At 43.0% G+C, this 24,594-nt stretch overlaps 1 protein-coding gene across 2 annotated transcripts in view; it reads left to right on the plus strand.

The window, feature by feature from the left end:
- dym (dymeclin) overlaps positions 1-24,594 on the plus strand; it is a 361,807-nt gene that overhangs the window by 150,695 nt on the left and 186,518 nt on the right. For both annotated transcript variants that reach the window (XM_059989749.1, XM_059989750.1), the window contains exons 9-11: positions 1,333-1,515; positions 6,240-6,418; positions 20,695-20,820. In XM_059989749.1, the coding sequence (XP_059845732.1) occupies positions 1,333-1,515; positions 6,240-6,418; positions 20,695-20,820 (488 nt within the window). The remainder of the gene's footprint in view (positions 1-1,332; positions 1,516-6,239; positions 6,419-20,694; positions 20,821-24,594) is intronic.

Here is a 24,594-nt window from a genome sequence, read left to right on the forward strand (position 1 = left end):
AAAGCTAAGGAGTAGATTTGAAAGGTGGGGAGAGGGGAGAGAGGAACACCAGGCGATGGGTGAAATTTGGAGGAGGATGGATGAAGCAAAGAGCTAGGAAGTTGATTGGTGAAAGAGACAGAAGGCCATGGAAGAAAGAAAAAAAGAGGGGGGGAGCACAAATTTCCAGCATCTGCAGATTTTCTCTTGTTTCTGACAAATAGCCATGAAAAGGCGACCGTACTTTTTCCTATACTTCCTGCCTGGCCTGTTGAGTTCTTCCAGCATTTTGTGTGTGTCGCTTAGATTTCCAGCATCTGCAGACTTCCTCTTGTTTCTGACAAATAGCCAGTCATCTTGTGCAGAAAAAGACAAATTGTGCAAAAAGAAAGTTAATTTTTTGAGAACCTGAATTGTAGAGTGCTTGAGTCTGTAGGTTGTAGAATCAATTTAGAGTTGAGGTGAGTGATCCTTTTAAGACCATTAGACATAGGACTCGGATCTTTTCCCTTTGTATAGCTTTTTAGTTGCCATTTGTTGGATTTTAAAAGCTTCCCAATCATCCAACTTTCCACTCACTTTTGCTGCCTTATATGGCCTTTCCTTGGCTTTTATGCAGTCGTTAACTTCCTTGTCAGCCACAGGAAGACTTGCTATTTGCTCCTTGCTATTTGGGTGGCCTGTTCATGTCCACAACATCTCCTTTCTGTTCCCTGGCCTAATTAGTCCTCTATCATTACTGCTCCCCTGTTCTCCCTCTTTCCCTTCTGCACCACGGTCCCATGCTTAGTGCCATTAATGCTGTTTTTAGTTGAGATGGACATTTTCACAGTCCTTTGTTCGCAAGATGGCATAATCTCACAGGTGTCAGCTATAAGACCTTGGGCTTTTCCTTTTGATGGAAATAGGTAATCCATTACAATGAGAGCATAGTGCACGCAATTTGTCAAGAGAAGGACCCAGATGGAGATGTCAAAATGACACTGTTGGTTACAGATTTTCACTCTGGAAAGCCTTAACCAGCTGACTCCTTCCACCAAGCCAATTTGTGTCCATTTGGCTCGCTCTCCCTGGATTCTATATGACCTTTCAGACCGTGTGGATGTTGTAAAAGGCCTTTCTAAAATCCATGTAGATACTGTCTACTATCCCACACTCAGCCGTCTTCTTGGTTACTTCTTGATAATTTCTTAGACATGATTTCTCAAAATCAGATGTATTATCACTGATTTAGATGTTATGAAATTAGTTATTTTGTGGCAGAAGTAACTACAAAGACATAAAATTATTATCAATATAAAGTCCTCATGTTTAATTGTCTTTCCTTCTGACATTTCTTTTTCTTTAACACAGCCGGCCTGTGGACAGTCCTGACGTTGGGGGGTGTTGGGAGTAAGCCAGCCCAGCAAGAGGAGCCTTCGTCCCCTCTGGCTAATCGGAGTCTATTACTGCTACTCGTTCTATCAAATCTCAGTAACATGTCTGACAGACCAAATCCATACCGACAGTCAATAATGTCCTTCAAAAACACACAAGGTTTGTAAAAAGGTTTATTTCATTTTATTTATTTAGAGATACAGCACAGAACAGGCCCTTCTTGGTTTTTGAGCTGCGTCGCCCAGCAACCCAACGTTTTAACACTAGCCTAATCACAGGACAGCTTACAATGACTCAATTAAACATTTAACCCATATGTCTTTGGACTGTCTGAGGAAATCAGAGCACCTGAAAGAAACCCACATGCACATGGGTAGGAATGTATGAACTTGCTTACTAAGGACGTCAGATTTGAACTCTGAACCCTGACGTCCCAGCTTGTAGTAGCGTCTCGCTAGTGATGTTACTGTGGTCCCCCCCATTCAGGTGATGAATGTAAAAATGAAATGCCTTTGTTTACTGTAAGTCTGCTAACTAAACTGTTCTCATTGAATTAACTACATTTTGCCCGTTTGACCTAAAAATTGGATCACTTGAAAAAGGACACTATTCCATAAAACTAATGGGCTATTCGGCCCATTGAGTCTGCTCCACTATTCCATCATAGCGGATTTATTTTCTTTCTCAACTTCATTCTCTTGCCTTCTTTCCACAACGTTTGACACCTTGACTAACCAATAACCCATAAACCTCTACTTTAAATATACCCAATGACTTGGCCTCCATAGCCATCTGTGCCAATGAATTCCCTAGCTGGGAGGGGATAGGCAGGAAAGGTGAAGAAGGAATGTAAGGGGAAAGCACTATGGGTTGTAGAAGAAGGCAGAATCATGAGAGAGGTGATAGGCAGCTGGAGGAGGAGGTAGAGTGAAACTAAGATAACCATATATAACCATATAACAATCACAGCACGGAAACAGGCCATCTCGGCCCTCCTAGTCCGTGCCGAACTCTTAATCTCACCTAGTCCCACCTACCCGCACTCAGCCCATAACCCTCCACTCCTTTCCTGTCCATATACCTATCCAATTTTACCTTAAATGGCACAACTGAACTGGCCTCTACTACTTCTACAGGAAGCTCATTCCACACAGCTATCACTCTCTGAGTAAAGAAATACCCCCTCGTGTTTCCCTTAAACTTTTGCCCCCTAACTCACAAATCACGTCCTCTTGTTTGAATCTCCCCTACTCTCAATGGAAACAGCCTATTCACGTCAACTCTATCTATCCCTCTCAAAACTTTAAATACCTCGATCAAATCCCCCCTCAACCTTCTACGCTCCAATGAATAGAGACCTAACTTGTTCAACCTTTCTCTGTAACTTAAGTGCTGAAACCCAGGTAACATCCTAGTAAATCGTCTCTGCACTCTCTCTAATTTATTGATATCTTTCCTATAATTCGGTGACCAGAACTGTACACAATATTCCAAACTTGGCCTTACCAATGCCTTGTACAATTTTAACATTGGGAATTGGGATAGGGGAAGGGAGAGGAGGGAATTACCAGAAGCTGGAGAATTCAATGTTCATGCCAAGGGGCTGGAGACTACCCAGACAGTATATGAAGTGTTGCTCCTCCAACCTCAGTTTGGCCTCATCGTGGCAGTAGAGGAGGCAATGTGTGGACATATCCGAATGGGAATGTGAAGTAGAGTTGAAATGGGTGGCAACTGGGAGATCCTGTCTGTTGTGGCAGATGGAGTGGAGGTGCTTGACGAGGTGGTCCCCCAATCTGCATCGGGTCTCGCTGATGTAGAGGAGGCCGCAGCACCAGATGCAGTAGATGGTCCCAACAGACTCACAAGTGAAGTGTTGCCTCACCTGAAAGGACTGTTTGGGGCCCTGAATGGTGGTAAGAGATGAGGTGTAGGGACAGGTGTAGCACTTATGCTTGCAGGGATAAGTGCCAGGTGGGAGATCTGTGGGGAGGGATGTGCGGACCAGGCAGTTACGGAGGGAATGATCTCTGCGAAAAGCGGAGAGGGGTAGAGAAGGAAAGATGTGCTTAGTGGTGGGGTCCTGTTGAAGATGGCCGAAGTTGCGGAGGATAATATGCTGAATCCGGAGGCTGGTGGGGTGGTAGGTGAGGAGAAGGGGAACTAAGTCCCTGTTGTTGTGACGGGAGGATGGGATGAGGGCCAAAGTGTGGGAAATGGAGGAGATGCGGGTGAGGGCATCATTGATGACGGCAGAAGGGAAATCATGATCCTTAAAGAAAGAGGGCCCCAGCTATGCCTGCCTCTTTGTTGGTTATGTGGAACAGTCAATGCTCCAAATCTATACTGGTACTGCTCCCCAATGCTTCCTTAGCTACATTGATGACTACATTGGTGCTTCCCCTCCCCCACCCCTTGATCTTTCCCCTTACTGGTTTTTCACCTGGCAGCTACCAGCCTTCTCCTTCCCACCCTCCCCCCACCTTCTTTATAGGGCCCCTGCCCCCTCCCTCTTCAGTCCTGACAAAGGGTCTCGGCCTGAAATATCCACGGATGCTGTCTGACCTGCTGAGTTCCTCTAGCTTGTTGTATGTGTTGCTTTGACCACAGCGTCTGCAGTGTACTTTGTGTTTACGTTAAAATTATACACCCTTGCATTAGCCATTTCTGCTCTGGGAAAAGGTCTCTGCTGACTTATTGATCAATGTTTCTTAGCAGACATGTCATAATTAGCAGTCTGAGATAAATGCTGCTGTGGAGACAAATAAGAATCATTCATAATAGTTGGTGTGGATTCACACTTTACACGGTCTGGACTGGGTAGGGTAGCAAATTGTCTTCACTACAGCAAATTGGCAATACAGTTATTTAATGGCCATAGTTGCCAGTATTAGGTTTATTATTACTGACATACAGTATGTCATGAAGTTTGTTGTTTTGCAGTAGCAGTACAGTGCAATGCATAAAAATTTATATGTTACAAAAAGAAATATATAAATTAAGTAGTGCAAAAATCATGAAGTTCAAAGTAAATTTATTATCAAAGTACATATGTTTTACCATATACAAACCTGAGATACATTTTCTTGTGGGCAGTGAGTATAAAGAAATGCAGTAGATTCAATGAAAAGCCACACACAAGAAGACGAAACAGTACATAAAGAAAAAAAACAAAGTAATAATAAGAAGAAATTAAGTAAACATTAAATATTGAGAACGTGAGATGAACAGTCCTTGAAAGTGGATAGGTTGTGCAAACAGTTCACTGTTGGGGTGGGTGTTGTTATCCCCTTTGGTTCAACAGCCTGATGGTCGAGAGGTAACTGTTCCTGAACCTGGTGGTGTGGGACCTGAGACTCTCATACCTCCTGCCTGATGGCAGCACTGAGAGCATTTGATGATGGATGCTGCTTTCCCTATGACATCGCTTTTTGTAGATAAGCTCAATTAGCCATTACTGATGCTAACTTTTTTCGCAAACTGTGAATGCATTTAAAATTCCTATCTCTCAGCTGTCAGACTGGCTTTCAAAGTTGTATCTCTGCATCACCTGTCCAGATGTTCCCTGCTCCCTTTGCCTCCATATATTACTATTTGGTAGCATTCCAAATTCAGTTGGCCATATTACAATTAACAAGGATCAAATGGGTCTGTTGAGGAATATAGGGTGGCAAGAAAGGAGCTTAAGAAGGGACTGAGGAGAGCAAGAAGGGGGCATGAGAAGGCCTTGGCGTGTAGGGTAATGGAAAACCCCAAGGCATTCTTCAATTATGTGAAGAACAAAATGATGACAGGAGTGAAGGTAGGACTGATTAATTGGTCACTATTTGATGGCTCTGGGCCTAAACTCACTGGAGCTTAGAAGAATGAGAGGGGTTCTCATTGAAAACTATTGAATATTGAAAGGCCTAGGTAGACTAGATATGGAGAGGATGTTTCCTGTAGTGGAGTAATCTAAGAGCAGAGGGCACAGCCTCAGCATAAAAAGACATCCATTTAGAACAATATGAGGAGGTATTTCTTTAGCCAGAGGTTAGTGAATCTGTGGAATTCGTTGCCACAAACGACTGTGGTGGCCAAGACATTGAGTGTATTTAAAGCAGAGGTTGATTAGACAGGGCATTAAAGTTAACACGGAGAAGGCAAAAGAATGGGAATATAAATCAGCCATGATGGAATGGCAGTGCAGATTCAATGGGCTGAATGGCTTAATTATGTTCCAGTGTCTTATCGTCTTATGGTCTTAAGGATGTAATTGGATAGCACAGGCTCATTGTGCTAGGAGCTGTTACTGTGGTGTAACTGTTTTAAAAAAAAATGAGAAACCCTGTAAGTGTTTTAGAATTTTTACAGAATCGTTGAAAATTATACATTGGCAAATGGAGAACAATTTTCAAGTTTTGTTATTGAGGATAATTTTGATTGTAAAAAGCTCCAGAAAGTTGTAAACTCAGCCAACTCCATCATGAGCACTTACATGGGCACAGCATTGAGGGCATCTTGAAAAGATGATGCCTCAGAAAGGCAGCATCCATGATTAAGGACCCCATCACCCAGGACGTGCCCTCTTCTCATGCCTACCATCAAGGGGGAGGTACAGGAGCTTGAAGGCACACACTCAATGTATAAGGAACAGCTTCTTGCCCTCCACCATCAGATTTCTGAGTGGATAATGAACCCATGTACACTACCTCACTATTTTTTCCTCCTTTTTTTGCATTACTTATTTAATTTATTTTTTATCTGTACTTATTGTCATTTATAGTTTTTATTATGTATTGCAATGTACTGCTGCCGCAAAGCAATAAATTTCACAACATATACCAGTAATATTAAACCTGGTCCTGATTCCAGTGCTGATTCTGATTATTCCTTTATTTCAGACAATACTGCCATTCAGTCACCAAATCCTCATGCGTTCCAGATAAACTTTAACAGTCTGTACACGGCATTGTATGAACAACAGAAATCTGACCAGGCTACTCTCCTGCTCTATACCTTGTTGCACCAGAACCCCAATGTGAGAACGTATGTTTTGGCCCGTACTGACGTGGAGAATCTGGTGAGTGTGTCTTTGAACTTCTTGGCAGGAGCAGATGAATTGCAGTCGGCAGTGATGAGAAATTGAATTTATTACCTTTTGATCATTGTGGCCAAGAACCACAGTGGCGATGCTTTTATTTGCTAAGGCATGGGGGCTTATTTCATCCCAAATAGAGAACATAAATTTGCCACACTTCAAAAGTGTGTTTCTGATATTAGCAGGCTGTGGTTCAAATCTGCTGGGGTTAGATTTCAATACTAGAAAGTTTGGAATTTGATTTAGCGGTTATTATTTTGTTTTTCTTCTCATTTTACCAAATGGAATTCCTTTTTTCTGTGATCTCCTTGGACTGAAGACGATAGCAAACGTAGAAAAACATAGGAAGGTTCCACCAGGCCATAAATTTGCTCTCATTTATGGAACATGGATTGAGCATAACAGCTGGTGGTTGTCCGTACTATACATCGACGACAAGAAACCTGTGCAGGGAAGTTCTTGAAGTGGAAAAGCACTTTAAAGGGAGCATTTTCACTCCCTTGACCAGATCCAGTGGTATGACTGGTCATCACAACTGGAGTCTTCCTTGGTTGCAGCGGATGACCGTGACTTCCTTGGTTGCCGTGGATGACCATGATTTCTTCTGTGCCTTGTCATGCCCTTTGCTCTTGAGGCACAACAGACCCGCCTTCCTGGCCATTGGACCTCACTGTTGATCTCATCGGCCCAGACTTCACATGCTAGGATGGTCATGTCCGCACCTCACTGGGGTATGAGGCCCACTGGCTCCCCTCATCTTGTTTAGTCCAGCTGTTGAAGTGCATGTACTGGGTGTGGCCACTGTCACGTGCAAACAGATACCCGGAACCACATGTGAGAGTTGATTGTTCGGTGAGTGAGCTGCCCCAGAATGGATATGACAAGCGACTTCATCAGAGGTGCTACCCCTCCCTGGACACCCATACACTCCTACATGATGGTTGTCTGTTGAGCATACTAATTGTATTCAGATAAACTTACTTCTGTCCACAGTCATCTTTCACTATTCATGTTCTTTACCCTATTATGGTAGCTTAATTCAAGTTCTTAATGACTGATGTTATACTGAAATGATGACCTATGATTAATTTTGACTAAATCCTTCCAAAGTGATTGATGGCTTAAGTTGAATCTAAGCTCTTTGTTTTGTATTATCTCTTTTATGCATGACAGAACAGAATGGAATAAGTCAAGGGAAGAGAATAATTTCAGTTTTGACATTTAAGTTGGATGGATTTAGGAGTTCATGTTTTGAAAATATTCAGGAACATTGATGTACTTTAACCACAATAAATTTTGGAGACTGTACTTTGGGTGAGAGTTGGTCTCAATGGGACGGTGGAAAGATTGAGATCAAAAATGCAAACCTGAGTCACATGGCTGCATTTTTCCTTCTGGAAGCATTTGCTTTAGCTCTCGGTTGGTTCCATTTCATGATGATTTAGAACTGGATGCATTCTTCAAAGTGTAGATTGGTCACAGCATTACTATCTTTCACAGGCATGTGAGGCTCCCTGCCCCCATTTTAACAAGTTTCTACAGAAGCACCATTGAGAGTGTCCTGTCTGTCTGTATCATTGTGTAATACGGAAGCTGCAAGGCGTCGGACCACAAGACCCTACAGAGGAGAGTCAAAACTACCAACAGGATCGCCAGTGTCTCCCACATCCCTAATTGTGATACTTACTATGAGCATTGTAGACGAAGGACCCGAAGCATTGTTAAGGAACCTTACCATCAATCCCACAATCTCTCTGACCCACTACTATCAGGAAGGAGGTACAGGAGCATCAGTACTAGGACTGTCAAACTGGGTAACAGCTTCTTCCCTCAGGATGTGAGACTTACGAATGCCTTGCCACCACTGAGGTCTCATCACTTGGACAGCGAGCTGTTTACTGTTTACTTACGCTATGCACTACATGCACTTTATATCTTATTCACTTAATTATGGTAATATGTTGGTTTATGTACTGTGTGTAATAATGTTTTTTGTATACCATGGTCTGGAGAAACATTGTTTTGTCCGGTGTATATATAAACTTGAACTTGATTCTTATATTCTATCCAATTGGCCAATGCGTAGGAACAGGACCAGGCTGTTCAAATCCATAGTTGATCCTGTGCTCCTGTTTAATTAATCATGTTCATTCTTCATCTCACAAATTATCTTCATGGAGGCTTTCGCATCTGGAATGATTTCTTTGTTTCACTTTCTACAGATGCTGACATGTTATTTTTATTCCGGATTTCTAGGGACTCCGACTTTTCTGATTTTCATCACCTTTCATACCCTTGCCATCCATTATTCTGTTTGCATATTTCATGCTTAACAGTGGTTGGGACTTCTCTCCCACAGTCAAATGTTTAAAAGTATGAAGTAAATTTATAATCAAAGTATGTATGTCTGTGTCATCATATAAGAACATAAGAAATAAGAGCAGGAATAAGCCATCCAGCCCATTGAGCCTGCCCTGCCATTCAATAAGATCATGGCTGATGTGTCCATAAACTCAGCTCCATCTACCTGCCTTTTCCCCATAACCCTTAATTCCCCTACTGTGTAAAAATCTATCTCACTGTATCTTAAATATATTTAGTGATGCAGCCTCAACTGCTTCCCTGGGCAGAGAATTCCACAGATTCACCACTCTCTGGGAAAAACAGTTTCTCCTCATCTCCGTCCTAAATCTTCTCCCCTGAATCTTGAGGCAATGTCTCACTTACCAATGGAAACAACTTTCCTACCATCTTATCTATCCCTTTCAAAATTTTGTATATTTCTATATGATTCCCTTTCATTCTTCTGAATTCCAGAGAGTATAATCCTGGGTGACTCAATTGCTCCTTATAGGTTAACCCCTTCTTCTCTGGAATCAGACCGGTGAACCTCCTCTGCACTGCCTCTAAAGCCAGTATTTCCTTCCCCAAGTAAGGAGACCAGAACTGCACACAGTACTCCAGGTGTGGCCTCACCAGTACCCTGTATAGTTGCAGCATGACCTCCCCACTCTTGAATTCAATCCCTCTAGCAATGAAGGCCAACATTCTGTTTGCCTTGTTAATAACCTGCTGTACCTGCAAGCAAACTTATTGTGACTCATGCGCAAACACTCCGAAGTCCCCCTGCACAACAGCATGCTGCAATCTTTCACCATTTAAATAACTATCTGCTTTTTCCATTATTCCTTCCAAAGTGGATGATCCCGCATTTACTAATGTTATATTCCATCTGCCAGACCTTGGCTGAGTTACTTAACCTATCTATATCCCTCGACTCTCCACATCCTCTGTACAGTTTGCTTTTCCACTCAGTGTCATCAGCAGATTTTGCTACACTACACTCAGTCCCCTCTTCCAAATCATCAATGTAAATGGTAAACAGCTGCGGGCCCAGCACTGACCTCTGCAGCACCCCACTCACCACTGACTGCCAACCGGAGAAACACCCATTTATACCAACTCTCTGCCTTCTATTGGCTAACCAATCCACTATCCATGCCAATACACTTTCTCCGACTCCATGCATCCATATCTTATTTATAAGTCTCTTGTGCAGCACTTTATCGTACGCCTTCTGGAAATCCAAATATACCACCTGTTCCCCTCTATCCACTGCGCTCATTATGTTCTCAAAGAATTCCAGTAAGTTTATCAAACAAGACCTGTCCATTCTGAATCCATGCAACGTCTGTCTAATGGAACCCCTCCTTTCTAAATGTTTTGCTATTTATTCCCTAATGACAGCTTCAAGCATTTTCCCAACTACAGATATAACCATAGAACCATAGAACATTACAGCACAGAAACAGACCTTTTGGCCCTTTTGGCCGAACCATTTTTCTGCCTAGTCCCACTGACCTGCACGTGGGTCATATCCCTCCAAACCCCTCTCATTCATATACCTGTCCAAGTTTTTCTTAAATGTCAAAAGTGAGCCCGCATTCACCACTTCATCTGGCAGATCATTCCACACTCTCTGCGTGAAGAAGCCCCCCCCCCCAAAGTTCCCTTTAAACCTTTCCCCATTCACACTTAACCTATGACCTCTGGGTTTTTTCTCCTCTAGCCTCAGTGGAAAAAGCCTGCTTGCATTCACTCTATCTATACCCATCATAATTTTATACACCTTTGTCAAATCACCCCTCATTCTCCTACGCTGCAGGGAATAAAGGCCTAACCTATTCAGCTTTTCTCTGTATCTCAGTTTCTCAAGTCCCGGTAACGTCCTTGTAAACCTTCTCTGCACTCTTTCAGCCTTATTAATATCCTTCCTGTAATTAGGTGACCAAAACTGCACACAGTACTCCAAACACAAGGAAATCTGCAGATGCTGGAAATTCAAACAACACACAAAAAATGCTGGTGGAATACAGCAGGCCAGGCAGCATCTATAGGAGAAGCACTGTGGAATTGATAAGTGATCTTGAAGTAAAGGAGCCATTAGGAAGTAGTGATCATAACATGATAAGTTTTTATCTACAATTTGAGAGGGATAAGGGCAGATCAGAGGTGTCAGTGTTGCAATTAAATAAAGGAGACTACGGAGCCATGAGGGATGAGCTGGCCAAAGTTAAATGGGCGGATGCCCTGGCAGGAAAGACAGTGGATCAGCAGTGGCAGATATTCTTGGGCATAATACAAAAGATGCAAATGCAGTTCATTCCAATGAGAAGGAAGGATTCAAAGAGGGGGAAGGGGCCACAGTGGTTGACAAAGGAAGTCAGAGATTGTATAGCATTAAAGAAAAAGAAGTATGACAGGGCTAAGATGAGTGGGAATACAGATGATTGGGAAAGTTTTAAGGAACAGCAGATCTTAACTAAAAAAGCAATACGGAGAGAAAAAATCAGGTATGAGCTCAGTCTAGCCAGGAATATAAAAGGGGATAGCAAAAGCTTTTTTAGGTATGTGAAGAGAAAGAAGATAGTTAAGAACAATGTTGGCCCCTTGAAGAATGAATTGGGAGAAATTGTTATGGGAAACAGGGAAATGGCAACAGAATTTAATGCATACTTTAGATCTGTCTTCACCAGGGAGGACACAAGCAATCTCCCAGATGTATGGATGGGCCAGGGTCATAAGATATCAGAGGAATTGAGACAGATTGACATTAGGAAAGAAACTGTGATGAGTAGACTGGTAGGACTGAAGGCTAATAAATCCCCGGGTCCAGATGGTCTGCATCCGAGGGTTCTAAAAGAGGTGGCTCAGGAAATTGCGGATGCATTGGTAATCATTTTCCAATGTTCCTTAGATTCAGGATCAGTTCCTGAAGATTGGAGAATGGCTAATGTTGTCCCACTTTTCAAGAAGGGAGGGAAGGAGAAAACGGAGAACTATTGCCCTGTTAGCCTAACGTCAGTCGTGGGGAAGATGCTTGAGTCCATTATTAAGGACGAAATAGTGGCACATCTAGATGGCAGAAATAGGATTAGGCCGAGCCAGCATGGATTTACCAAGGGCAAATCATGCTTGACTAATCTGTTGGAGTTTTTTGAGGGTGTAACAAGGATGTTAGACGAAGGTAAGCCAGTAGATGTTGTGTACCTAGATTTTCAGAAGGCATTCGATAAGGTGCCACATAGGAGATTGGTGAGTAAAATCAGAGCTCATGGCATTGGGGGCAGGGTTTCAACATGGATAGAAAACTGGTTGGCAGATAGAAAGCAAAGGGTAGCAGTGAATGGGTATTTCTCAGACTGGCTGGAGGTGACTAGTGGGGTACCACAGGGCTCTGTATTGGGACCACAGCTCTTTACGATTTATGTCAATGATTTAGATGAGGGCATTGAAAACTATATCAGCAAGTTTGCTGATGATACTAAACTGGGTGGCAGTGTGACATGCGAAGAGGACGTTAGGAGCATACAGGGAGACTTGGATAGGCTGAGTGAGTGGGCAGATACTTGGCAGATGTCATTCAATGTGAATAAATGTGAAGTTATCCACTTTGGAAGCAGGAACAAGAGGGCAGAGTATTGTCTGAACGGTGTAGTTAGGTAAGGGAGAAATGCAAAGAGACCTAGGAGTCCTAGTTCACCAGTCAATGAAGGTGAATGAGCAAGTGCAACAGGCAGTGAAGAGGGCAAATGGAATGTTGGCCTTTGTTACAAGGGGAATTGAATACAAGAGCAAGGATGTTCTTTTGCATTTGTACAGGGCCCTGGTGAGACCACACCTGGAATATTGTGTACAGTTTTGGTCTCCAGGTTTAAGGAAGGACATTCTGGCAATTGAGTATGTGCAGCGTAGATTCACTAGGTTGATTCCTGGGATGGCAGGGCTGTCTTACGCAGAGAGATTGGAGAGATTGGGCTTGTACACGCTGGAATTGAGGAGATTGAGAGGGGATCTGATTGAAACGTTTAAGATAATTAAAGGATTTGATAGGATTGAGGCAGGAAATATGTTCCAGATGTTGGGAGAGTCCAGTACCAGAGGGCATGGATTGAGAATAAGAGGTCAGTTATTTAAAACAGAGTTGAGGACGAGCTTCTTCTCCCAGAGAGTTGTGGAGGTGTGGAATGCACTGCCTCGGAAGACAGTGGAGGCCAATTCTCTGGATGCTTTCAAGAAGGAGCTAGATAGATATCTGATGGATAGGGGAATCAAGGGATATGGGGACAAGGCAGGGACTGGGTATTGATAGTGAATGATCAGCCATGATCTCAGAATGGCGGTGCAGACTCGAGGGGCCGAATGGTCTACTTCTGCACCTATTGTCTATTGTCTATTGACGTTTTGGGCGGAGACCCTTCGTCAGGACTAAACGAAGGGAAAGATAGTAAGAGATTTGAAAGTAGTGGGGGGAGGGGGAAATGCAAAATGATAGGAGAAGACCGGAGGGGGTGAGATGAAGCTAAGAGCAGGAAAGGTGATTGGCGAAAGTGATACCGAGCTGGAGAAGGGAAAGGATCATGGGACGGGAGGCCTCAGGAGAAAGAAAGGGGGGGAGCACCAGAGAGAGATGGAGAACAGGCAAACAACTAAATATGTCAGGGATGGGGTAAGAAGGGGAGGAGGGGCATTAACAAAAGTTAGAGAAGTCAATGTTCATGCCATCAGGTTGGAGGTTACCCAGCCGGTATATAAGGTGTTGTTCCTCCAACCTGAGTTTGGATTCATTTTGACAGTAGAGGAGGCCATGGATAGACATATCAGAATGGGAATGGGACATGGAATTAAAATGTGTGGCCACTGGGAGATCCTGCTTTATCTGGTGGACAGAGCATAGGTGTTCAGCAAAATGGTATCCCAGTCTGCGTCGGGTCTCACCAATATATAAAAGGCTACACCAGGAGCACTGGACACAGTATACCACACCAGCCGACTCACAGGTGAAGTGTCGCCTTACCTGGAAGGACTGTCTGGGGCCCTGAATGGTGGTGAAGGAGGAAGTGTAAGGGCAGGTGTAGCACTTGTTCCGCTTACAAGGATAAGTGCCAGTAGGGAGATCGGTGGGAAGGGATGGGGGGGGACGAGTGGACAAGGGAGTCACGTAAGGAGCGATCCTTGCGGAAAGCAGAAAGGGGGAAGGGAGGGAAAGATGTGCTTGGTAGTGGGATCCCGTTGGAGGTGGCGGAAGTTACGGAGAATTATATGTTGGACCTGGAGGCTGGTGGGGTGGTAGGTGAGGACAAGGGGAACCCTATCCCGAGTGGGGTGATGGGTGGATGGGGTGAGGGCAGATGTGCGGGAAATGGGAGAGATGCGCTTGAGAGCAGAGTTGATGGTGGAAGAAGGGAATCCCCTTTGTTTAAAAAAGGAAGTCATCTCCTTCGTCCTGGAATGAAAAGCCTCATCCAGAGAGCAGATACGGCGGAGATGGAGGAATTGTGTGAAGGGGATAGCATTTTTGTAAGAGACAGGGTGGGAAGAGGAATAGTCCAAGTAGCTGTGAGAGTCTGTAGGCTTATAGTAGATATCTGTAGATAAGCCGTCTCCAGAGATGGAGACAGAAAGATCAAGAAAGGGGAGGGAGGTGTCGGAAATGGACCAGGTAAATTTGAGGGCAGGGTGAAAGTTGGAGGCAAGGTTAATGAAGTTGACGAGCTCAGCATGCGTGCAGGAGGCAGCGGCAAAGCAGTCACAATACTCCAAATTCGGTCTCACTAGTGTCTTATACAACCTCACCATTACATTCCAACTCTTATACTCAATACTTTGATTTATAAAGGCCAATGTACCAAAAGCTCTCTTTACAACCCTTGTGACACCACTTTTTGGGAATTATGTGTCTGTACTCCCAGATCCCTCTGTTCTACTGCACTCCTCAGTGTCCTACCATTTACCTTGTATGTTCTACCTTGGTTTGACCTTCTGAAGTGCAATACCTCACACTTGTCCGCATTAAACTCCATCTGCCATTTTTCAGCCCATTCCTCCAATTGGTCCAAATCCTTCTGCAAGCTTTAAAAACCTTCCTCACTGTCCACTACACCTCCAATCTTTGTATCATCAGCAAATCTGCTGATCCAATTTGCCACATTATCATCCAGATCATTGATATAGATGACAAATAACAATGGACCCAGCACTGATCCCTGTGGCACACCACTAGTCACAGGCCTCCACTCAGAGTAACAATCCTCCACTACCACTCTCTGGCTTCTTCCATTGAGCCAATGTCTAATCCAATTTACTACCTCTCCATGTATACCTAGCGACTGAATCTTCCTAACTAACCTCCTATGCGGGACCTTGTCAAAGGCCTTACTGAAGTTCATGCCTTCCCTTCATCCACTTTCCTGGTAACTTCCTTGAAAAATCGGTTAAACATGACCTACCATGCACCAAGCCATGTTGACTTTTTCTAATAAGTCCCTGTCTATCCAAATACTTGTAGATCCTATCTCTTAGTATTCCTTCCAATAATTTATCTACTACCGATGTCAAACTTACCGGCCTGTCATTTCCCGGCTTACTTTTTGAGCCTTTTTTAAACAATGGAACTACATGAGCAATCCTCCAGTCCTCTGGCACCTGACCCGTGGATATCGACATTTTAAATATTTCTGCCAGGGCCCTGCAATTTCAACACTAGTCTCCTTCAAGGTCCGAGGGAATACCTTGTCAGGCCCTGGGGATTTATCTACTCTGATTTGCCTCAAGGCAGCAAGCACCTCCTCCTCTTTAATCTGTATAAGTTCCATGACCTCCCTACTTGTTTGCCTTGCTTCCATAGACTCCATTCCAGTTTCCTTAGTAAATACAGATGCAAAAAACCCATTTAATATCACTCCCATTTCTTTTGGTTCCATACATAGCCAACCACTCTGATCTTCAAGAGGACCAATTTTATCCCTTACTATCCTTTTGCTCTTAACATACCTGTAGAAGCTCTTAGGATTATCCTTCACCCTGACTGCCAAAGAAACCTCATGTCTTCTTTTAGCCCTCCAGATTTCTTTCTTAAGTATTTTCTTACACTTTTTATACTCCTCAAGTATCTTATTTCCTCCCTGTTGCCTATACATTTTATACATCTCTATCTTCTTTATCAGAGTTCCAATATCCCTCAAGAACCAATGTTAAGCTAACTGGTCATCTTTTGCCTACATCCTTTCTTAAAAAGTGGCGTGACATGTGCTGTCTTCCAATCCGCTGGGAGCTGCCCATAGTCTAGGGAATTTTGGTAAATGATTACCAATACATCTACTATAACCTCCGCCAATTCCCTCAGCACCCTAGGATGCATCCCACCAGGACCAGGGGCTTATCTACCATCATATTACCTTGAGATACATTTTCCTGCAGGTGTACAGAGTAAATACAAAGAAACACAATATAATCATTAAAAAGCTACAAAGACAGACAACAATGTGCAAAAGCAGCAAGCTGTAAAATTACAAATAAATAAGCAAATAATATTTAATAACCAATAAATAATTAATAATAGATTAATTAATTAATATCGAGAGCATGATTTATATAGTCCTTGAAAGTGAGTTTGTAGGGTGTGGAATTAGTTCAGTGTTTAGTGAGTGAAGTTATCCGTGTTAGTTCAGGAGCCTGATGGTCATGGGGTAATTACTTCCTGAATCTAGTGGTGCGTCTTAAGTCTACTCTCTTCTCTGTAGACTGTAGTGCTTCACATGGGTGACAGAAAGTTTCTGGCACCACCTATAAATGCTCAGTGAGTGAGAAAATCTGGAGTCACAGAAGCAAGACATATACTGGGTCACTTTGCTCACTGCTGTGGTTTGTGAACCACTGGATGTGGGTAGTAAGGCAACCGATGGTTCAGAGGAACATACCAAACCTTCTGAAAAAGATAATTTAAAAAATTCAAAATCATGTCAGTATTTGGTGTAGTGTCTTGTTCCAGTCCTTAATTGCCCACTAGGCTCAAAAACAGTTACTTTCCCCAGGCTGATCAACACCTCCACCCACTAGTCCACCCCTCCATACCCCCAACCACCACTATCATTTCCTGTCAGTCACCTTATGTACAGACACTCCAGTGCCTATAATCATTTTATGGACATATAATCAATCAATGTATATAAGCTATGTTACGTATTTATGCTTTATTATTGTGGTCTTAATTGTGTTTCTTGTGTTGCATTAGATCTGGAGTAACAATTACTTTGTACTTCATTACACTTGAGAAGGTGGTGTATGAAAACAAGTTATTTTTCACAACTCACCTTTGTTAATTGGAGTATTGCACAATAAGAGTTGGGAATTTATGATAAAATTGTATAAGGCTTTGGTGAGGCCTATTTTGAACAGTTCTGGTCTCCTATTTACAGGAAGGATATCAAGAAGATTGATAAGAGTGCAGAGAAAATTTTCAAGGATGTTGTCAGGAATTGAGGATCTGAGCTATAGGGAAAAGTTGAATTGGTTTGGACTTCTTTCCCTGGAGCGTAAGAGAATGAAGGGAGGAATACAAAATTATGAAGGATTAGTAGGGTAAATGCACACTGAGATTGGGTGGGTCATAGGTTAAGGGTGAAATATTTAAGGGGAATATGAGGGAGAACTTCTTCACTCAAGAATGGTGTGAGTGTGGATTTGACTGCAACATTTCAGAGAAGTTTGGCTAGGTGCACAGATAGGAAGGGTATGAAGGGCTGTGGTCCAGGTGAGGGTTAATGGGACTAAGTTGAGCAACAGGTTGGCATGAACTAGATGGGCTGAAGGGCCTGTTTCTATGCTGTAGTGTGGATCTGCCTCCATAGTGGGTCCAGCAGCATCTGCGGTCGCAAAGGGATGGTGAACATCTTAGACCAAAATCCTGTATCAGGGATCAAAGAGATCTCTGAACTCTAAAAGCAGCATCTATCATCCAGGCCCCCCAATATCTGGGCTGTGCTCTCTTCTCATTACTGCCATCAGGAAGAAGATACAGAGGCCTCAGAACCCACAGGAACAATTATTACCCTTCAACCATCAGGCTCCACAGCCAGAGGGGATAACTTTGCTCATCCCAACACTGAACTGCTCCCACAAGCTATGGATTGACTTTTAAGGGCTCTTCATCTCATGTTCTCAATATTTATTGCTTATTTTTTTTTGTTTCTTTGTATTTACTGTGAATGCCTGCAATAAAATGAGTCTCAGAGTAGTATATGGTGACTTAAATGTACTTTGATAATGCAATTACCTTGGAACAATATAGCTCTAACAGAGTTTCTTACAGCTTCATCAACCTGGGTTCAGTCCAGACCTCCAGTGCTGCCTCTCTGGAGTTTGTTTGCTCTCCCTGTGTTCATGAAGTTTCCTCTGGGTTCTCCAGCTTTTTTCCTTTTCTCAAAAATGTGTGGCTTGATAAAGATTTTTAAAGATTAGCTTTATTTGCTACATATACATCAAACGTGGAGACATATGGTGAAATTCGTTGTTTGTATCAAGTCAAATCAAATCAGCGAAAGTTGTGCGGGGGGCGGCCTACAAGAATGCTTCTGGTGCCAACATGTCATGCTTACAGCTCACTAACCCTAACCCTAACTTGTACATCTTTGGAATGTGGGAGGAAACCAGAGCACCTGGTCAAGGGGAGAACATACAAACTCCTTACAGACAGTAGTGGGGATTAAACCCTGATATGTTAATTAGCCACTATAAATTTCACCTAGTCTGTAGATGAATGGCAGGATCTAATAGAAGCTAGGGATGTGGAGACTTGGAACTAGTGTAAATTTTTGGCCTGGTCGGTGGGTTTAAAGGCCAGTTTCTGAGCTGTTTTCTCTTAGACTCTTTGACTCCAGTTAATTGCACGTTTTGACTTTATACCCAAGATGGTGCTGGTGAACAACAGTGACATGTTGCATGCTGCTTATAAATGAATCTCAAGCTTGTATATGGTGACATATACTGTGTGTATTTTGATAATAAATCTACTTTGAACTCTGTTTTAACCATTACTGAGTTTAGCTTTTTTTTCCAAGTTATTTATTGAGTTAATCTGAAATCTTTCATCTGTTTTATGGGAACTGTATTTGCATCTTTTTATTATTTTATATAGTGACATAGCACAGGCCTTTCCTTCAATCATTGATCCTTGCTTGTGGATCATCCGTTGTGCTACTCTATTCTGCTCTACCATTCACTGGTCTGTCACTGATCTCTGATATTATTTGCTCTTGTGTTACAGTGAGTTGTTTTTCTTCCTTACCTCTTCATGAGCTTTGTTCAAGTTTCACGTTCAAGTTTAATTGTCATTCAACCATCCACATGAATACAGCCAAACAAAACAGTATTCCTCTGGGGCCAAGGTGCAAAACACAGACCAACACTCACACTCAGCATGCAGCACGTGTAGTACGTATAATTACAATAGCAGAAAAACATACTGTCACAAATACTATTTTAAAAATAATAATATAGCCCAGGTCCCTGAGTGTCATGGCCTGTAGATTGATGGTGCATGGATATATTCCTGCAGCCATGTTTCTGCGAGCATAAGCCTGCAGCAGATCCTTATATCACACGGTGTAGCTGTGGATGAATGCACTCCCAGCTAGTGAAAACTGGAGAGCAAACCCAGATGGAATGGCCACAGCCTCCATCCAGTGGCACACAGCTGGCTACAGTATCTTCCTCCTCGGTGGCCACAACAGCAGGTCGACTTTGATTCGAGGTTGATCAAATTGCCGTTGGGATCCAACTTCAGCCAGAGAGTAATATCATTGAGCCTAGTTTTAAAGGATGTGAACACGGATGTATCCTGTGCCTCCTCTGGAGAAGTGGCACCCAGGACCAGTGATTGTGCTGCAGCTCAGGATTCTGCTTTAAAGAAAGCATAATGGAGAGTATCCTGACTGCCTCCTATGGAAATACCGATACCCAGGAACAGAAAAATCTACAAAAAGTGGTGGATACAGCCCGGTCCTTCACAGCAAAGCCCTCCCCCTGCCTCCCCCCACTGCCCCATTGAGCACACCTTTAAAGAGCACTGTCAGAGGGAAGCATCTGTCAACAAGGCCTCTTCTGGCTGATGTCATGGGGAAGGAGGTACAAGGTCCCACACTGCCAGATTCAGGAAGAGTTATTACCCCTTAACTATCTGATGCCCTTCCCTTGGACAATATCGGTGGCGTGGAGAGGAGAGACTTGCAGCTTGGGCAACTGTCAGTCTTCCATAAAAAAAACCTTGCCCAGGTTTGTGCCCTGGAAACTTTCCAAAGGTGCAAATCCATGATCTATCAAGACTAACCGAGGCCTACTAAACCACCTCAGCACTGAACTGATTCCACAACCTACAGTCGCAATTTCAAAGCCTCTACAATGTTCTCAGCATTATTGACTTATTTGTCCTGATGAAGGGTCTCAGCCCAAAACTTCAACTGTTTTTTCCCGTCCATAGCTGCTGCCTGGCCTATTGAGCTCCTCCAGCACATGGTGTGTATTGCTGTAGATTTCCAGCATCTGCTGTACATCTTGTGCGTATATTATTTATTTGTATTTGTTTGTACTTTTTGTTGTTTTCATATTAACTGTTTGTCAGTCTTTGTTTATGTATACGTTTTTCATAAATTCTGTTGTACCTCTTTATTTTCTTGTAAATGCCGGCAAGAAAATTAAACTGAAGGTAGTACCTCAAGGTAGTTAGATGATGAATTTATTTTTACCTTGAAATGAGGAATTGATAGTGGAGGGATGAACTTGTACAGGTTAATTACTGAGTATCTTGACTGCAGATTTTTCATTTATTTTAAGACAATTGAAATTAATGGTTCAATTAAAGTGAGATGGGTTGTAAATGGGATGAAATATCCTTGACCCTTCATTTTCTTTTCCATTTGTAGGTTCTTCCAATTCTTGAAATTTTATATCATGTGGAAAAACGAAATTCCCACCATGTCTACATGGCACTTATTATTTTGCTAATCCTAACTGAGGAAGATTCATTCAATCGTTCTGTTCATGAAGTGGTGAGTTGTTTGCTTTGAATTTCTTCATGACCCTTTTGGTACTAATCACTCTATTGATGGGTTTACTTATGATTATACGTTTTATTTCATAACTGGAATACAATGAAGATGTGGAATTAGTAAGACTAAAATGGTAATACATTCAAAACATTTTTTGCCAATTTTTCGTGGTATATGTATTTTAAACAAGTTTGTTAGAAATAAAATTCTTACTCTATGATGCTGATTGCTCAGTTGTGGAAGTCTTATAGTAAGCCCATATTATTGGTTCATTGAAAGCTGCTCTCTACTGCTAGCTAGGAATGAGCCTGCTTAAGGAACATTGCAGCCCTTCCCACTAGTTGATGACATCATGGCGCCAGTAGAGTTTAAATCTAGTGTGCTGAAAGCAACCTGTCTCATTTCACTCTGAGTCCTGTTAGGCTGGGGGGTGGGGTCACAGTACTGTGGAAACAGTAAGTATGGTGGTGCAGTGAAGAGGGCCCAGGCACACACTTTAGATAAGTATTTGCCACTGTGTGCAACTTGAATGGGTTACTGAATGGGTTAATGTCTGTCTTATCCCACCACTATGAGTGCTCATTTTAAATGAGTTTCAGTAACTGAGTGTAACCTGAAGGGTTTCAGGTGTAACTTGAATGTTTAGGGTCTGTAAATAAAATACTTACTTACTGGTACTGAGTGTCTTCTGTCCCCACTCACCAAACCTGCAAACCCGATTTCACAGAACAGAAGCTGCTACTGTGAATCTGTAGTATGTTGACTGAACTTCAGGCATCATTTACACTTGGTGACATGTCAGTTGATCTCTGTCAGCTGCAATGAAAAAGAAATATTGCAGTTAGCCTCATGTGTCCTTAAGAACCACATAGCTTAGCAGTTACACAAGACAGACTGATTGTATGTCCATAAAGTGACGCCAGGCACAGGAGTGACAGTACGTATGATGAATCTGACAGGAGTGTTTGATTGGAGTACTCCAACACACACACAGTAGAAGTGTTCCTGTGCAAGTCAGGTGAAGAGCTTTAAAAAGCAGGATGTTGGTGGGAGTCTTTGATTAGAGTACTGCGCAGACGCAGTATAAATGTTCCCACACAAGTCAGGTGAAGAGCTTTAAAAAGCAGGATGTTGGTGGGAGTCTTTGATTAGAGTACTGCGCAGACGCAGTATAAATGTTCCCACACAAGTCAGGTGAAGAGCTTTAAAAAACCAGTCTCCATAAAAGAGGGGTACCATCTATTGGAGTGGTCATATGGGAGCAGTCATCGTGGAGTGTTAAGGCTTTGGCTCAACAGGGCTTTGGTGAGAACAGGCAAAGACAAGGTAAATAGTTAAGTTCATTATTTCTTTTTTCTTATTTAACTTTTGAGAGAATAGGGGGTATGTCTACAGGGCCAGTTTTCTGTTCTGGGTGTCAGATGTGAGATTTCGGGGACACAGCTAGCCTCCCTGATGGGCATATTTGCACCAGGTGCATCGAGATGCTGCTCCTTAGAGACAGTGTTAAGGAAGTGAAGCTGCAGCTCGGCGGCCTTAGGTTTGTTAGGGTAAGTGATGAGGTGATAGACAGAAGCTGCAAGAAGGTAGTCACCCCAAGGTTACAAGAGACAGATAAAAAGATGACTGTCAGGAGGGGGAATAGGGAATGTCAGACAGTGGAGAGTACCCATTTGGTTACCTCCCTCAACAATGTACTCCATTTTGAGTACTGTTGGGGTGTGGGGGCATTACCTGAGGGAAGCAACAGCAGTCGTGCTCAGAGGAACTGAGCACTGAACTGAGGAGGATGGCAGCAATAATAAAGACTTCTATAGTCAGGAGGACAGACAGACAATTCTGTGGATGTGAACAAGATACCCAGATGGCAGTTTGCCTTCCAGATGCCAAGGTCCGTGATGTTTCTGAATGTGTTTACAATATCCTGAAAAGGGAGGGAGAGCAGCTAGAAGTCGTGGTACATTTTGGTACCAACAACATAGGAAGAAAAAGGGAGGAGGTCCTGAAAACAGAATAAATGGAGTTTGGAAGGAAGTTCAGAAGCAGGACCTCAAGGATAGTAATCTCAGGATTGCAGCCTGTGCCACGAGACAGTGAGGATAGGAATAGAATGAGGTGGCAGATAAATGTGTGGAATTCCTGCCTAATAGCACCAAATTTTCCCCCTACCCCAATTAAATGTTTTCCTATTGTCTGCTCCTATCCCTCTCCAGAGTTATGGTAAAGGAGATAGAGTTAATAGACAATAGTCAGTAGGTGCAGAGGTAGACCATTCAGCCCTCCGAGCCTGCACCGCCATTTTGAGATCATGGCTGATCATCTACTATCAATACCCGGTTCCTGCCTTGTCCCCATATCCCTTGATTCCCCTATCCATAAGTTACCTATCTAGCTCCTTCTTGAAAGCACCCAGAGAGTTGGCCTCCACTGCCTTCCGAGGCAGTGCATTCCAGACCCCCACAACTCTCTGGGAGAAGAAGTTTTTCCTTAACTCTGTCCTAAATGACCTACCCCTTATTCTCAAACCATGCCCTCTGGTACTGGACTGTCCCAGCATCTGGAACATATTTCCTGCCTCTATCTTGTTCAATCCCTTAATAATCTTATATGTTTCAATCAGATCCCCTCTCAATCTCCTTAATTCCAGCGTGTACAAGCCCAGACTCTCTAACCTCTCTGCGTAAGACAGTCCGGACATCCCAGGAATTAACCTCGTGAATCTACGCTGCACTTCCTCTACAGCCAGGATGTCCTTCCTTAACCCTGGAGACCAAAACTGTACACAATACTCCAGGTGTGGTCTCACCAGGGCTCTGTACAAATGCAAGAGGATTTCCTTGCTCTTGTACTCAATTCCCTTTGTAATAAAGGCCATTCCATTAGCCTTCTTCACTGCCTGCTGCACTTGCTCATTCACCTTCAGTGACTGATGAACAAGGACTCCGAGATCTCTTTGTATTGCTCCCTTACCTAACTCTACACCGTTTGGATAATAATCTGCCTTCCTGTTCTTACTCCCAAAGTGGATAACCTCACACTTATGATCACTACCTCCAAAATGCTCTCCCTCCGAGAGATCTGACACCTGATTAGCTTAATTTCCCAATATCAGATCAAGTACAGCCTCTTCTGCTTATCTACATATTGCATCAGGAAACCTTACTGAACACACCTAACAAGCTCCACCCCATCTAAACGTCTTGCTGTAAGGAGATACCAGTCAGTATTAGGTAAGTTAAAATTTCCCACCACAACAGCCCTATTATTATTGCACTGTCAGGGACAAAGGGTCTCGGTCCGAAACGTTGACTGCTCGTTTCCACGGATGCTGCCCGACCTGCTGAGTTCCTCCAGCATGTTGTACGTGTTACTAAGGAATTCAACAGGTCTGGCAGCAGCTATGGAGAGGAATAAACAGTTGACATTTCGAGCTTAGACCCTTCATCAAAGTTAAAAGTACTTTTATTATCAAAGTATGTATACTATATACAACTTGCAGGCAGCCACAAAACATATCCATGAAAAAAACCCACACAACAAAGACTATGTGTGTGAAAAAGTATAAAACGTGCAAACAATAAGAAGTAAACAAAGCACACAGAACATGAGCTGCAGTGTCCCTGAATTGAGTCCACAGTCAACAGTCATGGAGACAGTTCAGAGCTGCAGCTGATCCAGGAGCCCAATGCTGCAAGCCACGGTTATGGAGCCAGGCTCAGTGCTGAGGTTGCAGAGTCAGTTCAACGCTGAGATAAGTAAAGTCTCACAGAGCAG

The sequence above is a fragment of the Hypanus sabinus genome, chromosome 14 (genome assembly GCF_030144855.1).
Source record: "Hypanus sabinus isolate sHypSab1 chromosome 14, sHypSab1.hap1, whole genome shotgun sequence".
NCBI lineage: Eukaryota > Metazoa > Chordata > Chondrichthyes > Myliobatiformes > Dasyatidae > Hypanus > Hypanus sabinus.